General features: G+C 37.6%; 3 protein-coding genes across 4 annotated transcripts; all 3 read right to left on the reverse strand.

Annotated features, from left to right (window-relative positions):
- On the reverse strand, nucleotides 248-6,056 carry LOC109718898 (endoplasmic reticulum oxidoreductin-1-like). Its single transcript, XM_020245371.1, has 10 exons — nucleotides 5,824-6,056; nucleotides 5,554-5,700; nucleotides 4,090-4,345; nucleotides 3,717-3,827; nucleotides 3,310-3,428; nucleotides 3,115-3,219; nucleotides 2,386-2,588; nucleotides 1,856-1,979; nucleotides 1,282-1,459; nucleotides 248-528 (listed from the first exon to the last, which is right to left on the reverse strand). The coding sequence occupies exons 1-9, from the start codon at nucleotides 5,995-5,997 to the stop codon at nucleotides 1,292-1,294; spliced, it is 1,407 nt and encodes a 468-aa protein (XP_020100960.1). The 5' UTR covers nucleotides 5,998-6,056; the 3' UTR covers nucleotides 248-528; nucleotides 1,282-1,291.
- LOC109718217 (50S ribosomal protein L7/L12) lies at nucleotides 7,805-10,826 on the reverse strand. 2 transcript variants are annotated; one of them, XR_002218397.1, is made up of 3 exons: nucleotides 9,990-10,826; nucleotides 8,844-9,307; nucleotides 7,805-8,182 (listed from the first exon to the last, which is right to left on the reverse strand). XR_002218397.1 is itself a non-coding variant. In XM_020244327.1 (2 exons), the coding sequence occupies exon 1, from the start codon at nucleotides 10,516-10,518 to the stop codon at nucleotides 9,991-9,993; it is 528 nt and encodes a 175-aa protein (XP_020099916.1). In that variant the 5' UTR covers nucleotides 10,519-10,826; the 3' UTR covers nucleotides 7,805-8,184; nucleotides 9,989-9,990. The 2 variants fall into 2 exon arrangements, 1 of the variants encoding a protein (XP_020099916.1); XM_020244327.1 differs by lacking the exon at nucleotides 8,844-9,307 and having other exon boundaries at nucleotides 7,805-8,184; nucleotides 9,989-10,826.
- LOC109718216 (CDK5RAP1-like protein) lies at nucleotides 11,030-15,475 on the reverse strand. The gene is made up of 3 exons (XM_020244326.1): nucleotides 15,120-15,475; nucleotides 13,364-14,418; nucleotides 11,030-12,051 (listed from the first exon to the last, which is right to left on the reverse strand). The coding sequence occupies exons 1-3, from the start codon at nucleotides 15,446-15,448 to the stop codon at nucleotides 11,549-11,551; spliced, it is 1,887 nt and encodes a 628-aa protein (XP_020099915.1). The 5' UTR covers nucleotides 15,449-15,475; the 3' UTR covers nucleotides 11,030-11,548.

A 16,705-nucleotide genomic window follows, 5' to 3' on the forward strand; every position in this document is an offset into this window, starting at 1 on the left:
AAGTAATTTGTGCATGATTCTAGCTGCTGTAATTAAATCTTATTGAGTGCCTCTTATTAAGGTAGCTAAATTCAAAGCACTAAATCAAAGTTTCAGCTTTTAGGGTTCGAGAGTTTAACTTAGCTTGGTGTCGTACTAGAAACTCCAGACTTTCTTATTTAAGAAATGAAAAGTAGAATCAAAAGCAGAAACCAAACAAGTAACAGAAGAGTAGCGTATTAAGCAATAGCAACACAAACAGGGAGACTACTGGCTTCGAAAACAACACCAATGGCTCAATCAAATTGTATTTTACAGAAACATTCCATCATATATCTTCTTTACTCCTTGTGACTCCCACAATTCAAATTCTACCCCCCCCCCTAGCTTCTTCCTCTGTATTGGAGGAACCTTGTAGAAGAATTGCACTTGAAAGTTTTTATTCTGTATTAATTCACAACAAAAGGGAGACGAAAAAAAGAGGAAGAAGAAAAGAAACGGAATAAAACGCCGCCTCTTTCGTCCCACAATATCGAAAATTCTGACACACTGGAGAGAAAATCAATATGTAAAAAGTGAGTTGATGAATAAGACAACAATTTAATTAAAGTATATCTCTAGTCCTCAAAACCTAGTAACTAGATTCAGTTTGGCCTCCAAACATTTCAGTAATTATATTCTAGTCCCCTTTGAAATAGGCTCATTTTGAAATGGGATCCTCATAACTGCTGTAATTTTGAGTGAGAACACCACAACATGCAATTATCCAATTTTAGTTATTTCACTAAATTCAATTGAAAATTTGTTAAGTTAGCTGTTTCATTAGCTAAGAATCAGTAAAATCTTGTTACTAAAAATTCACGGGTGTATCAACTGAAAAATTGTTGAGAACAGTTAAATTTAACACATGCACCATGCACCGCTAAATTTAACAAAATCTCTAATTTGATGAAAATAACTTAAAAGAAAGAAAGGGATGCCTAATTTTTTTTTTTTTTAAAAAAAAAACTTGAGTGGTCAATTTCAAAATTGCTCACTGTTGAGGGGGCCTCCCAACATTTTTACCTTTTGTTATAATCTACATAATCATCATCAAAATTCCACACAAACAGACTTTGGACTAGCTATATAGTAATTGTGGGATTTCGATCCGATCCAGTTTTATCGAGAACTATTAAGAAAACAGCAAAGATGCAAATAGAATGGTTGGTGGCGGTCGGTGGCCAAACTATAACTGCTTAGAAAGGTCAGGGACTTGTAATGGAACTTATAATACGGTTGAAGAGATTGAGGAAGGCATACCACTGTATAACTATTGATTTGTTTTTGCCCAAAAATTGCTTTTTCCTACTGTTGAAGAGATATGACCAGCTATGAATTTTTCAGCCGACGACCCCTTCTCGCGAACAAACTTTACAGACTCCGACAGTCTATTGAGAAGGTTCACTAGAGCGATCACTTCATTTCGCTGCAGCTGTAACTGAAAAATCACCAACAAGAGTGTATTACGACTTACGCAATGAGTTATTAAAGGAAAATTATGAAAAGAATAGGAGATTTCAGTAATATCAATACTCTTGAGTAGTATCAATACTAACTTTAAATATGTTGACGGACATACACCCTGCAAAGTCTCGATTTCCTTATATACCCTTCAAATACTTAATTTCTTACTTATCTACTCTTGCGCTTAGTAAAATGTTCTTATTTGAAAAGAAATCATTTTGTACGAAACAAAATTCTCATTAATTGGATGACACTCAATTTCTCAATTTAAAATATTCATATGTTTGGAAGAAATTTCGATATTGAGTTGTATATATGAAAATTCAGCTTTCATAGGTTTATAAGGGCAAACAAAGATGAGAAAACATACAGGTTGATACAAGGGGTGCTGTTCCTCGACAGAGAAAAGAATCTTCAATGCAGTCCCTAGTCCTAGAACTTGAAGCTTTCCCCAAAGGCGGCACTTTTCACATCCAACACAATCCATCAGTGCACTACAATAGGCATATGGAATTGGTCATTTCAACTTTTCCTATGCATCAGAACTTAGAAGAGATTTTTTTTAATATATATATATATATATATATATATATATACCCATGCAAAGTTATCAATTCTACACGGATATCCCAGAAAAATATGAATTTTCATAAGATAAATCCATATCTGTAACTTTGTACTTGCAAAACTTCCCCTCTTTAAAAAATATTTGGTAATACAAAACTAACTTCTGGATGACTACCTATATTAAGGTGAAGAATTTTTTTTTTTCCCTTTTTAAAGCATTTTTGAGCAGTACATATGAAAATTCAGATTCTATGGGGGCATACTTCAATAGAAAATATTGTAGACTTCTATGTGTAGAAGAACCCTGAAATCGTCGATATTGCAAATATAAACCTGATGTTTCTGAACTGCTTCTGGATCTGTTGCTTCAGCTCAGGCCCATTTTCACCTTGCCAAAGCTTGGCTTCATCAAATGGTAGTGGGCAAGTAGCCTGCAGCTTAGGATTGTAGAGGAGCTGCTTCACTAGAGATTGTGTTTTCAGGTCCTCTTGAGGGTTCTCAGTGTTGTACTCAGCCTGCTCTAAATAATCTGCAGCCTGAAACCAATCCAGGAGAACTACTATTTAAGTTTCAAGACTAAGGGGACTTCTGTATGCATAAGACTGAAACACATGTATTTGGGTGCATATCCCTCAAAATTTGCAAGTTGATCAGCTCATATTTCTGTGTAGATCTCTTTCACCTGAGATTTTCACAAGCTGAAAAGATGGATTCCTATGCTAAAAAAGAGACCATTGGCTGAAAGTTTCAGGAGGAATCATAATTTCAACTCAAAACAAATACAAGCTCTCAATCAATAGGGTGAACGAGCAAACATGAGCTATTTCTAATTTTTGAAGAGCATGCATGCCAATATGGGCTATATTATCTATATATGACGTGTTAGACACCAATTGCAAATTTTGAGGGTGATACAAACAAACATACCCAGACTAAGACTCTAGGAGTAGTACTTGCTAGTGTTAATATCTATGAGGAATTGAATTACAGGAAGAAAAAGCAGACATTATGTCAATGAGTAGCATGTAAACATTAAATTTGTATCATATAAGAACTGGTTACCTTTGTCACTGCTCGAAGAACAAATAGGTATGTGAAATACAGATTTCTAACATGATCTGGATACTTCAAAACACGATCATACAACAATCCAAGATTGTGGCCCCACTGAAATGATTACAAGATAGATTAGAAAATAATGTGCTATAAAAAGAATCAATGCTGGTAACCGCGCATTAAAGTGTGAGATGAAAATACCAAGTTAGTAGATTCATCAAGGAGATAATCAGCAGCTATGTGTACTGAAATTGAGGAATGCAGGCCTGAGATCAACTTATACAACACCTTCTTCTCCTGGCAAAGCTCTTCTGAAGGATCTGGAGAAGACAGAGTCAAAAGAAACAAAAAAAGGTTAGGGCATTCAAACAAATATGATTCTCTACAATTGTAACAGCATCTATATGAGGTTATAATTCCATAAAAACACGACAATTGGCAATTTACCGAGTTTGCCCTTACAAACTCAAGATTTGTTGATGTAATTTTAACTATTGTACCAAGTAGACTTACAAAGACAAGTAATTTTAACTATTGTACCAAGTAGAGTTAGAATTTTGCCATAAATATACAATGAAAACTAGGAACTGTACAAGAAATCGACTAACATTTTGGACAATTTTCTTTGTAAATAGCATCCCATATTCTCCTAGCTGATGCACCAATATACCCAGTAAAACGCTCAGGGTTTAGCTGGAGGTTCACATAAGTCATCTCAGCTGCAAAAGAAAAACAACTATCAAATGTCAATCCACCAAAAAAGAAAAAAGGAGTAAACGAGTAATGTTATAGGTATATAGCCAAGTGCACCCTAACATGTAGTTGATGAGTCACATGGCAGCTAGCCAATTAGATGCCACATTGAAGTCTGACCCATCAGCTACATCTAGGTACACTCCGAGAGAATCATAGAATTACGCTCCAAAATATAATCATATTGCAAAAAGGACCAAATAGCACATAGCTAACTAAAAGCAGTACCATTGTCAGTTTCATCATCATATGTCCATGGATTGTCGATTTCAATCCACCCTTTGAATACTTTACTATCAATTGTTCTATCCACGGTAGCCTGGGGTTTTCCTTCTTGGCAAATCATATCATCAGTGGAAAGACCATTATACGGTTTTTTAAAAGGCTCCGGAAATTCATTTTCAGGGCACTCGCAGACAGTGCAATCCCTTAGACGGCACATTCCATCATCGGGCCAGAATGGACAGTCGCACCATAGCTTAACCTATCAAACAACAAAGAGAAAACACAATTAAAAAACCGAACACTTAGAAATTTTTAATTACAGAATCTGCTTTGTTTCTTTTCCTCAGATGGTTGGTAACAGTCCACCAAACTCCCCATCCAATGTGGATGGTTGTTTTTCCCAAAAAGATAAATGATGTCTCCGAGATTACAAACAAGTTTTGTACATATAATATGTACAATACAGTAGAATCTGGTATCACATTTAGCAAATATCCATTGAGGTTCAGGAGAATCAGGACCAAGGTGTGATTGTGCATTTTGATCCCAATTGGATAAAAATATATACTATCCTTATGCCTCTTTTATGTCATAGGGGGAGAGACCATATGAAGGCATAAGCCATGAAAACTAATCGTGACTAGGAGGGACGGGTTAAGGTTACAAGGTAATATCTTTGATAATTTTGTGCACTATATCTTCTCATGCCTTGCTCTTAGAAACTGCTAAACTCCATGACATTTTTTAGAAGTACTAGCAACACTAGAATCTAAATGATCGCTCTATAACTTTTTATTGTGTACAGAACAAGGATGCTTCAAGAAATAGAAATTGTCCAGTCTCTAATTATTGATAACAAACTATTTGTTTAATCTTGCTGGCGGCACAATTAGACATTATTTGAACCTACATTGAGCATACAAAAAAGATGGATGCTTGATTTTGCAAAGTCAATTAAATATCTCAATTTAAAGAGTTTGAGTCAAGAGTTGTTGAACTAGCTAATTAACTGTTGTCAAGACAAGAAAAAAAACATCTTGCTTCCTACATCACATCGAGCAAGATATGAAAGAGGCAACTGGTTTGAATTTTGATAAGAAGTAAAAAGTAGACAACTAGGATCAAATATACACTCAATAGGCCAAAAGCAGAAGCTCCAACATAAATCTATACTTCTAGCTTTAGACCGAAGTTAATTGCAGGATTTCTAATGAAGAAGCTGTTAGGGTTTCTTTTAGCAGCTGTTTTCATATAGCATTTCTGCAGAAGTTCTGGCACGGCCAACTGACCCTAGCACAATAAATTATCTAAATTTCCCTAAAATTACTCATTTTAACTTTTAATCTATCCCTCGTAAACTCTTTTGAGACCACATCCATCTACCTCAGTACAAACCAGAAACTGTAACCGTTACAATCACCAAATAGCAGTTGGAATCGGACAACCAAAAATTCCTTCAAATTTTACCTTAAAGTACCGAAAGAAAGGCGTGGCGACGAGCTCCTGCAGAATCGGATGCAACACTTCCTCGTTGATCGAATCCACCGTCTCGTAATCGCAGCAACAGTCCTCCACCATTCCCGTGTACCTCCTCGAATCCTCTCCCTTCTTAACCTAATCTTCCCCCAAAAGTCAAACACACATCGAATAACATACTTCAAACGCATCCAATTCCATTCGGAACTAGGGATTAGGCGATCATCGCAATTAGATTGGGGGGTTGGTGGGTGATCTTACGGGGCATTCGCAGATCCCGGGGATGGAGAGCCTGGGGAAGCTCCTGGAGCTCGCGGCGGTGGCGAGGAGGAGGGCGACCACCGCCCCCGCTGCCGCCGCCGCCCAAAACCATCGCCGCCGCCGCCTGTCGCCGCCGCCGCCGCCGCCGCCGCCGCGGTGCTCTGCCTCCGCCATCGGGGATCAGAGCCCTAGGTTTCCCCTCCTCCCCCGCGAGATCGAGATCATATAGAACCGGGATGNTAGAACCGGGTTGGGGGGGGGTTAGGGTTTTGGAGACGTTTCACTTCGAGGTCGACGATGCGAAGAGGGAGGGGTTGGGGGTTGGAAAATGGCGGTTCCGAGAACGACGAGTTTCAACTTTTAATCACGACGCGTAATAAATCGCTTGTTGAGTCTTTCAATAGAGGGACACGGTGGTAACCGTTACATATCACGGGTGTCACTATGACACGCGGGGCCCACATGTCAGAGTAGTGGACGTCACCGACCTGTGACGTGGCAGCTTTCCGCGATGGCATAACCTGATTGGTTGGATGACGTTGCAGCTTGGATATAGTTGACCAAATCTACATGGCTTGACTTTGTTGTCTTTATTTATTTCTCCTTTTGAAAAAGGCTTTTATTGGAACATTATCGAGCGAGAAATATTTATTTATTTATTTATTTTGGTATATTGGGAGTAATTAAAATTTAAAAAACATTTTTTTTTTCGATATAAAAGAATCAACATTAATTAAGATATATTAAGAAAGAAAAGATGGACTTGCCAAAAGTTCCTCGAAATTTCCGCAATGGACGAAAATGAAAGTTCTAGAAAGATCTGGATGTCAGTTTTATTCCATGAACCTATTGTTAAGGTTGAATGTTTGAATATAGATAGATATATATGCTAGGTAGGTTTTGTGAACTTGCATTTGGCATTTGCTGGAACATTTGTAAACATATATAGATGTTATCTATACCTCTATACCTGTACTTATACCAGTACATTATTTCTTATTAAGTTTGTCACGTAGCAATTCCTTCTTCACCTCACCCTTCTCACTCTCTGATGCTTCGTCTTTCCACCTCATTTTTATTCGATACTTTATCTTTCTACCCGCCCACCTCATCTAAACAAATCGCTTAAAAAAAGAGTAAAATAGGATCTCTTCATATTTATTTTTATCACATTTTTTTTTTCTTTTTGCTTTTTTTTGGTGCACAAGAAGGGTTTAATTTTTATATTTTTCTTAATTTTTTTTATTTTGTAAAATTGTGTGTGGATTAAAATCAGGGTTCCGAGGATTGCAGCAACGCGACGAGGTTAAGTGCAATGAATTTGGAGTCGATGAGGGTGTGTTTAGAGCAGTAACTCAAGGGTTACTGCTTCTTTCATTATTGTTATATTGTAACTTTTGCTATATTTGTATATATCTATTTTATTTTTTTATTTATATCTATTAATGTCTCATAACAAGTCAAAAATTTTAAAATTTTAATTTTGTCAATTTTTTCTTCTACAGTATTAACCCATCGCAACGCACAGATAACTTCACTAATAAAAACTATATTTTAATTTATGAGCAATTATTTATAGTTTCCTGAAAAGTTTCGTAGTTTCTTGTTGGTACAACAATGAAAGTGAAAACTTCAAATTGTGGCTTGTGTTTTTGGAGCTTAGAAGTTGAATTACAATCCCCTGAAGTGGAGAAACAAAGTTGAATTTTTAAAATAAAGAGATTGTAGTCCATTTGAAATTATAGAAAAATTTGCATTATATATGATAAAAAAGTACAATAACAAAAATATTTATTTGTCATGTTACGCAATATTATACTGCACATATCATAATATGTTTGTCAGGATATATTTTCCAGAGTGTCCTAACGAAAAATGGAAAAGCATATAAACTAAGAAAGCATAGATAAAGAATCAAATAAGTTTCTGGCACAAAAACCCAAAAATTAGAAAACAAAAAAAAAGGAGAAAATCTCAGTCCTATCAGAAGCTTCTGCTCTATAAAACCAATTTGTTCAAAAAGAAAAAAAAGATAATGCCTTTTCCACTATCCTACTCAAATAGCATCTTTACATAAGTTCCAGTGGGGAGTGTTATTCCCTCCTTTTTTTTGGGGGGTGCTTCTGTTGTGAGAAAAGAATACAATTCCAAAAAAGAAAAGAGTATTGCTGCTACTGAGTACACAGGAAGGTCCCAACAAATACTGCAAATTTGTTAGCAATCATATGCATTGCTTACTGGCCAATTTGGTAGGTAACTCTCCCTTCAGACAGCATGGCCGGGATCAAAATCGAATTCCGCTTCGAACAGAAATCATGCGCCAAGCATCTTCAAGAAGCGCCTTTTACACTCTCCATAGCTGACACACACACAACTGGCTCATCAGTAATATTTGAAAAATTCTTATGCAACACCGAAATATTACTCTAAATTAAGAAAAGCAAAACCACTGTGCTTGTTCGAAGATCATATAAATCTTCCCAATTTTCTCTTATGATCTTTATCACCACTCCAATTTTATTCATCATTCCGCTTTCCATCAGATTCTAGATCAGAGCTCCTGTAAAACACTCGTCTTTCACAACGAAATTTCCCAGCTTTTCACTCGACTATAAAACATCACTCATCCAAGATGATATAACTTCTCAACTGTTGATTTGTGAATCCTCCTATTTACTAGTCTTGTTTTTAATCTACTTCAGATTCAACAAGGTCCTTCTAAGCCATCTCCAGGTGCTCATTACATTTCCATCGAAACACATTATTAACAATAACCTATCCTTAGTTTGATAATTAACAACTTTGTCAAACAACAGAGCAAAAAACTGAATAGAAATGGAACCTCTCCCTTGACATCATTCTAAATTAATACATGCAAAACAACCAATGGTGAAGTGATTCGACGATCAATAGGAAAATCAGCCAATTCCCCAATTGCCAAACATAATGCGAGCAACCTGTTAATAATAGAATCATTATAGGAGATCTAGATATGCCAAAGAAGAGAAAAAAAAGTTCACCTGTAAGGTCATTATTTCTCTCTTTTCATCATAAAAAGAAAAACTACACTATACAAACCTGAAATGAAACAGTTAATTGTCCATAAGATAATGAAGGAAAAAATTAATGAAAGGCTGTCATTCAGGACAAGTAACTACACTAACTAGAAATGGACATTTATCCAAAGAATATTTTTAAAACATATCTCCTAACTAAGATTTGTAAGATAAGAAAACACCATATAATTAAATAAGAAAAAAACAAAACATAAAGTTCCAATTATTATTGGAATCAGCTTTATATGGATCCTATTTCCCCTCTAATTTCTGTTTTGTAATTTTTGTCGTGTTTTTCTTCACCGTCTCCTCTAATGTCAACTTTATACTGCTCCTTTCTCTCAAAGCACTCGCAATACCCAACAATTTTTTCTCCATCCAAGGAATTTCAAGGACCGACTCATCTTTCCCTTGTAGATTGATGGTTCCTGAGAAAAATTCTTCAAACATTAATGCCGACAAGGATACAGCATGTAAAGTCTAAGGAAAAGTAAGGAGAATCACACTACCACTCTCGATCCAAAAGATATCACAGAGGAAAAAAAAAAAGAAAAAACAAGAGACTTACATATATAAACATAGATTAATATAGTCCCCACTCAGAGTAATGAAATTTACTGCTCAATTAGAATATACTGTTTGTAATCCCATGCACCTTTTCTTCGACATTTAAGTGGTTTTTGTTGAATCATGCACTTACCTGTATCCACCCAGTAACATTTTTCAACATATCTGAATCAAATTATGGACCAATATCGACTTGTTCATCAGATTGGTAAAACTCGCATTAAATCTCTATTTCAAATATGTAAATTGCCGCATAAATTGAGTGACAACAAGGGAAAAGAAAAGGAAGAAAGGAATTAAAGCATATTCATTCAATTTGTTCCATTTATCTTATTTTACTGCTCCAAAATTGATGTTTTACACACAACAATAGAACACAAAAATAGAAGAAATACATAGAAAAATGGATTAAAATAGTAAAAGAGAAAAGCCCATTCAAATTTGTCCATTTGTGTTATTTCACTGCTGCTTCTAAATTGATAGTGTACACTACAATTAGCACTCAAAGAGGAATCCGAGTAAAGGCGAAAGAGAAACCCTAACCTCACTCCAAAACGACCTTAGCGCCGATAACCTTCATCTTCTCCACGATCTTCTCCGCCTCCTCCTTCGCCACCCCCTTCTTCAGCACCGCGGGGGCCTTCTCCACGAGCTCCTTCGCCTCCTTGAGCCCTAGATCCGTGAACGTCCTCACCTCCTTGATGATCTTGATCTTCGCCGCGGCGTCGAAGCTCTCGAGCTTCAGATCGAACGCGGTCTTCTCCTCCTTCTTCTCCTCCGCCGCGGCGGCGCCGCCTCCTACGGCGGCGGCGGCGGCGGCGGGGGACATGCCGGGGGTGAGGATGGCCATGGCGGGCATCTGGTCGACGCCGAGGCGGGCGCGGAGGGCTTCGGTGAGGTCGGCGGCTTCGAGGAGGGTGAGGGAGGAGATCTCGTCGACGAGTGCGGCGACGCGGGGCGAGGGGGGAGGAGGGGCGAGGGAGGAGAAGGAGGCGAAGGGAGAGGAGAGGAGGGAGGGGCTAGGGTTTCGGAGGGAGAGGAGGCGGAGGAGGTGGGAGAGAGGGGGCCTCATTAGGGTTTTGGGGAAGTGGGCGGGGAGAGAGGTTTAGAGAGAGAGAGAGAGAGAGAGAGGATGCGATCTCTGTGTCGGCTTCGATACAACATAAACAACCATGTTGCACATTCGGACTCGGAGTCGTCGACGAATACGCTTCGATTTGCCGGTTTTACATAGGCGTCGGGATTACGCTGAAGTCGGCAGCGAGACTGCTGAAGGTGCAGACGTAGGTATATAAGTCGGTGGTGAAGAAGCTACCGGTGCCGATTTTATGGAGAGTGGACAGCAACATACCCTAGGCATCTAGAATTCAGTTGCACAGGATAAAATAAGACTACTATTGATAGAGAAAGGGTTCAGCAGCACAAAGGAGTTGTAAATTACGACAAAAACAGGAGGCTTAAACCCATCTCAACAGGATTATCTTAACCCCGCGCCTCTGAGTTGCTAAATGCAATGTCGATCCCCCTCTAATCTTTATCCAATTTAAACCCACACGCCAAGCGGGCCACCGAGGGCATAAAAAGTGTAAACAGAAGCAGTGTTTATACAGAAGCGCACATAAATGCGCCCCTAAGAAGTTCATCATAGGCTTACATGGCCTTTGTCCTGTATAGAGTATTTACATAGAGCAAAACAGGTAACTAGCAATAAGAAAGAGATGCAGATGGTTCACATTTCTATCACCATGAATAGTAGAAAGCCATAACAGAAAACCTAATCAAAAGTATCATCAGCTGTTCGAGTAAGTCTTATAGCAGCGGCAATCATAACCAGTATACAGAGCGCTACACCACTTCCCTTTGCAAGCACCTTGTCGATAAAACTGTTAAAAGATCCACAGAAAGAATAAGCCCCACACCTCTCTAGCATCTGAAAGCAAAATAAGCTGTTCTCTGCACCGAAGGTCATCTCCATGAACGAAGGCCCTGCGATCTCAAACCATCAGTGTGGTGAATAACCTCAGTCACCTTTTTCTCTGCCAGATTTAAGAGTATTTAAAGAGCTTGAACCAGTTGTAATTTAAGCCTTTTTACTTCGTCTTTCAACTCTCGGCTGTAGCAGAAGCAGATGCACAGTTCTTATAGAAAAAGCTCAAGCTTGTACGAGATACTGCTGCTCCAAACAACGATGCCCTTGTTGATTTCAAAATATTTACCTCAACAAAATCCCCGATTTTAGGGTTTTGCAAGCCATCAGCTTCAAATGAGTGCTTTATAGGGACATTAAGAAAGGAAACCCTATGTCCCCTATCACTTTTGCCGACTAGTTCAGTTTCAGGAGCTCTTTTATTTGGTCCTTCGACTAAAACAAGTTGAACCGTACCGATCTGTGAATCATACCGCTGTCCTGTGCTTTCTCGAAAAGCTTCAATGAGTTCAGTAAGTCTTCTTTGCTTAATACCATCAGGGACATCGTCGACGTAATTTCTATGCGCATGAGTTCTTTCTCTCATACTATAGGCAAACATATATGCCATATCATACCCAACTGCCCTAATGAGAGTTAGGGTGTCGGCATGCTCCTCCTCTGTTTCCCCACAAAAGCCTGCCAAAAAGTAAGAAAAGAATTTATCAGTTAGAGAAACTGAGAATACAACAAAACATGCAGATGTACATCTAAAAATATGGAGAGAGAGAGAGAGAGAGAGAGAGAGAGAGAGAATAATGGGATCTAACGTAACAAATTAGATTCATTTAAGGCCGATTATGTGAATTTAGATGAAGTTTGTGTTTAATAGAGTCTAAACTGCATTGGCTCAATTTGACTTGAGTCAATTTGTGACTTAATTGTTGTAAATTTGAAACTTGATTGGTGTTAACTCAGTGGCTTGCCTACACATTGTGATTGATCTCGAGGTTCTTTCTTCAAAAAATCTAATTCCTTACAAAATATACGCAATCAAGAATAGAAAAAGATACAAGAGTTTGTGTATGTGCCAAGAGAAAATAAAGGCGGAATGAAGTGAGGATTCAGAACTTCAAGTTGCTAATGAAAATTTCAGTAAATATAATTTACGGATGATTTTAAATGAGTTTGAAGAAATTAAGAAAGAAAAATTGAATCTCTAATCAACTTGAGATGCAGAGAAAAGAAGGTAGTAAGGAGTGTCTTTAATCAGCAACAAAGTCTGAAAACAAAGAAAAGAAAATATATTAGAAATGAAAGAGAATAGATCAAAAGAAAATATATTAGAAATGAAAGAGAATAGGTCATACAAAACAGAAACGAGGAGATCGAAAAATCACATGCCATCTAAGGCTCCGTTTCGGATTGCGTGGAGATTGCATTACATACAGTGGAAAAATATGATGGAAAAATATGATGGAAAAATATCTCATTTATTTCCGTACATAATATCATATTGCACATATCAAAAAGAGCCAATTCCTATATATTTGTTGCGGTACCACCACAAAACAGAGAAGCATGTCCTTATACGCTTTTGCAGCCCAATCTCCATTTTGCCTAATGGCGTTAGATGACCCTCAATACTAAACAAGCCCTAAATGACACATAATTAGCTTTCTACTATTGGACATTGCCACAAAACTTGGTGAAAATAGTCGCTTGGCAACAACTGTACAGTTCATAAATCATACTGCAAACAAATTAGTGTTTACAAATGATTAAATTGATAACCTCAAAAAAGTGCTCATATCTTTAAAGCATGATAACTAAGGCCAACAAAAAACCACAAACACATTGTAGAGTAGCTATAATGAATCTAGAATACCGCTGATCAAACTTAATGATATAAGCACTAAAAAATGCACAAGGAACACACAGTAGCAAGACATTAATAGCCAAACAACTATTATAGAAACATAATATTTAGAAAAACTCAAACAAGTCTTACCACATATAAAATCGCTACTTAACCCCACATCTGGAATAATGTCCCGTATTTTCTGCACCAAGTCCAAGTATGCCTCGCGAGTATAACCTCTCCTCATTCTCTCAAGAACTGTTGTGCTCCCTGTCTGAGCTGGCAAATGAATACTTTGGCAGACATTATACCTATCCCGCATTAAATACAGTAAATCATCTGGAAAATCTTTTGGGTGTGGCGAAGTGAATCTAAACCTCATTTCCGGAAATTCAATTGATAATCGATCCAACAAATCAGAAAATCTCAGCCCCATATTTTTCACTTTACACATGCTCGAAAACCCTTCACTTAGCCTCCAATTAGAACCTGGCTCCAAATTTTCAACTTCCGAAGCATCGTTATAACTGTTGACATTTTGACCAAGAAGCATTACTTCCTTCACACCCTCTTTCCATAATTCCCCAACCTCTCTAACTATAGAATTAACCGGACGGGACCTCTCCCTCCCTCTTGTAAAAGGAACAATGCAAAACGAACACATATTATTACACCCTCTCATTATTGAAACAAATGCTGTAACTGAATTGCTTGAGATCCTTACCGGGCTAATGTCAGCATAAGTTTCTTCTACAGAGAGCAGGGTATTAATTCCCTTTTGCCCATACTCAACGGCTTCTAATAATCGAGGCAGGTCCCTATAAGCATCGGGACCACAAACTACATCAACCATCTTATCAGCGTCAAGTATTTTTTCTTTCAGTCTCTCAGCCATGCATCCCAAAACAACTATTTTTGGAGGTTGAAAAGATTTTGACCTTCCAACTGCAACATTACTCTTCCATTCCCTTTTCAGAAACCAAAAATAGTTAAGTCTTTGCCAAACTTTTTGTTCAGCATTGTCGCGGATGGCACAGGTGTTAATAAAGATGATCTCAGCACTCTCTGGATCTTCGACAGTTTCTTGATAACCTGCATTTTTCATGATGGATAATACTATTTCCATGTCGTTTATGTTCATTTGGCATCCATATGTCTCATGGTAGATACGGCCTTTGCTGGTACTTTCTGAAGTCGGTACTAGACTAGATAAATCAAAAAACATAAAAAATAGTTAAGCTTTAATTATAGATGGCAAAATTTGCATGTTCTACCAACTTAAAATTTTACAGGAGCCTCTAGCGTGCCTGTTTGGCCCCGCTCATGATTTCTGCTTTCAACTAATGCCATCTCTAACAGAGCATTTGGCAAAAGAGAAACTTGTAGAGCTTTTGCTACAGTGGAAAGCAGAAATAAGATTACAATCCCCAAAAGCAGAAGACCCAATTTGGAACTTCTGATTTGCTTCTGAGAGAAGCAATTTGGGGGATATAATTATAATACTTCCTCTACCAGCACTACTTGAACAACACTCTACACCCAGCAACAGGGCCAACCATTTCCATGCAATTTACAGAGAAATTCAGTGGAAAAGCTAACACTGCAACAGCACATAAAAGGTTAGGAATCAAATAATAAAAATTGAATGGTACAGAACCACATCGCAACTACAATAAAATGGTTGAGGATCCGTTTTGATATATGAAGCATTACTTGTATCCACATTACCTAATAGCTCTTATCCACTCAATATTCAATAAAATTCCAAAACCGATAAGATAAATTTCACCAAAAATTTCTCCCTTTACCCACAATCTTAGAATCGAGCTTGTAAATGAGTTAATTTACAACAATAAACTTAAATATCATATTACAAATAGGCATAACGAGAAGAAGAGGAGCTTACTCTTGTTGGGTTTCGGCGGCGACCGCGGCCGCGGAGACGGAGCAAATGAAGCAGCGGCGGGGGATTGTTACATTAGGGTTTTGGAGAGGGACTCGGGAGTAGAGAAAACACTTCAAGATAGGGCTTTGAGCAGCAGAAGAAGAGGATGGGGTGGGTCGGAGAGGATGGGGTGGGGAGAGGGAGGAGGAGGAGGAGCGGTTAGGGTTTGATGAGGCGAGGGCGAGGAGGTGGCGGCGCCGCCGCCGGAGAGAGAGGTGGGCACCAATGGCGGAGTGGGGGTGGCGCCAGAGGGAGGAGAGAGGGGCGAGAGAGGAGGAAGACGACGCCATGGACGGAGGGGGGAGGGAGAGAGAGAGAGAGAGAGAGAGAGAGAGAGATGAGTGGTGTGGGTTTGGAGGAGGAAGGAGGAGGGGTTGTAGACGAGCCGAATACGAGGGAGCCGAGCCGAGCTCGAGCTCGGCTTGATAATGAACGAGCCGACCTTGAGCCGGTTCATTCAGTCACAGTCACTAGTTTGGCCTCCAAATTGATTTTCAGATTTAAAATAATTTTAAAATATATATTTTTTTTATTTNTTTTTTTTTTTTTTTTTTTTTTTTTTGGCTTCGCTAATTTGTTTCATTGAAACCAATGAATGTAAAAACCATACTTATCTTACTTTTTTCCGCCGTTGCTTATTTAATTTTTTTATTTTTATTTTTATTTTCTGTAATTGATTTTCATATTACACAAGGCAAAAAAAATTAAATCAAACAACAGATGCAATATTTACAATCGAAAATTATTTTACTCCCTTCCATTTTCGGTGAAATAAACACGCAGTCGAAACGTCCGGGAATGGAAAAGAAATGAAAAAAAATTCACTATCAGTTTTATTAATAAGTTACACATATTTAAAATTAAGAATATATAATAAAATTGCTATGTTTTTATTATTATTTTTATTAATCTCATGGTACCAGAAGGTTAAAATCATAATAGATAATAATTTGGTGTTAATTAATGTGCAATATGTTTGATTTACTTAATAAATTCATAAGTAATTCCTCATTTTTGTGATTTTAACCAAGATTAAAATAATAATAAGTAATTTGAAGAATTATTCCTACAACCAAAACTTTTTGTTTTATGAGTTTTGCTTTGTTTGAATAATGAATAATCTGAAGATGTAACCAATTCGATTGTTGCTCAAGTCAAAGATAAGCTACAGTTTAGTCCCTAAGTTTTGTAATTCAAAGTGCACAAACACCACCACTACATATGGCTTTCCATTTTAGAAGATAAAGGACTCAGTAAGTTAAAAAAGTAACAATAATAAAACTTTTGAACAAATCCAAACACGAAATCGATGGGTCAGATTCTTGATTTTACCAAAACCAAAGACGAAATCAAATCTCAAAATTATATCAGGAACCAAATGATAATCAAAATTGAACCTGATCAGAAAACCTGAAGACCAGGCCTGATACCAAAACCGGACCCAAACCATTCAATTATTATACATACATTAAATTTCCATGTCAAATGATGATTAAGACATAATTTGTTATGCATGAAATCGGCTTTTCGTGGATATGGAAATATGC

The sequence above is a fragment of the Ananas comosus genome, linkage group 12 (genome assembly GCF_001540865.1).
Source record: "Ananas comosus cultivar F153 linkage group 12, ASM154086v1, whole genome shotgun sequence".
Taxonomy (NCBI): domain Eukaryota; kingdom Viridiplantae; phylum Streptophyta; class Magnoliopsida; order Poales; family Bromeliaceae; genus Ananas; species Ananas comosus.

Bases quoted from the DNA above. Each gene is read 5' to 3' on its own strand.
- LOC109718898 (XM_020245371.1), bottom strand. From the start codon at position 5,997: ATGGCGGAGGCAGAGCACCGCGGCGGCGGCGGCGGCGGCGGCGGCGAC. The intron at 5,701-5,823 runs GTAAGATCACCC...GGGGAAGATTAG, and splicing joins CCGGGATCTGCGAATGCCCC to GTTAAGAAGGGAGAGGATTC. The intron at 3,429-3,716 runs GTTAGTCGATTT...TGTCTTCTCCAG, and splicing joins CAAAGAAAATTGTCCAAAAT to ATCCTTCAGAAGAGCTTTGC.
- LOC109718217 (XM_020244327.1), bottom strand. From the start codon at position 10,518: ATGAGGCCCCCTCTCTCCCACCTCCTCCGCCTCCTCTCCCTCCGAAAC.
- LOC109718216 (XM_020244326.1), bottom strand. From the start codon at position 15,448: ATGGCGTCGTCTTCCTCCTCTCTCGCCCCTCTCTCCTCCCTCTGGCGC. The intron at 14,419-15,119 runs GTAAGCTCCTCT...TGATTTATCTAG, and splicing joins GCCGCCGAAACCCAACAAGA to TCTAGTACCGACTTCAGAAA. The intron at 12,052-13,363 runs GTAAGACTTGTT...ACTTTTTGGCAG, and splicing joins AAGTAGCGATTTTATATGTG to GCTTTTGTGGGGAAACAGAG.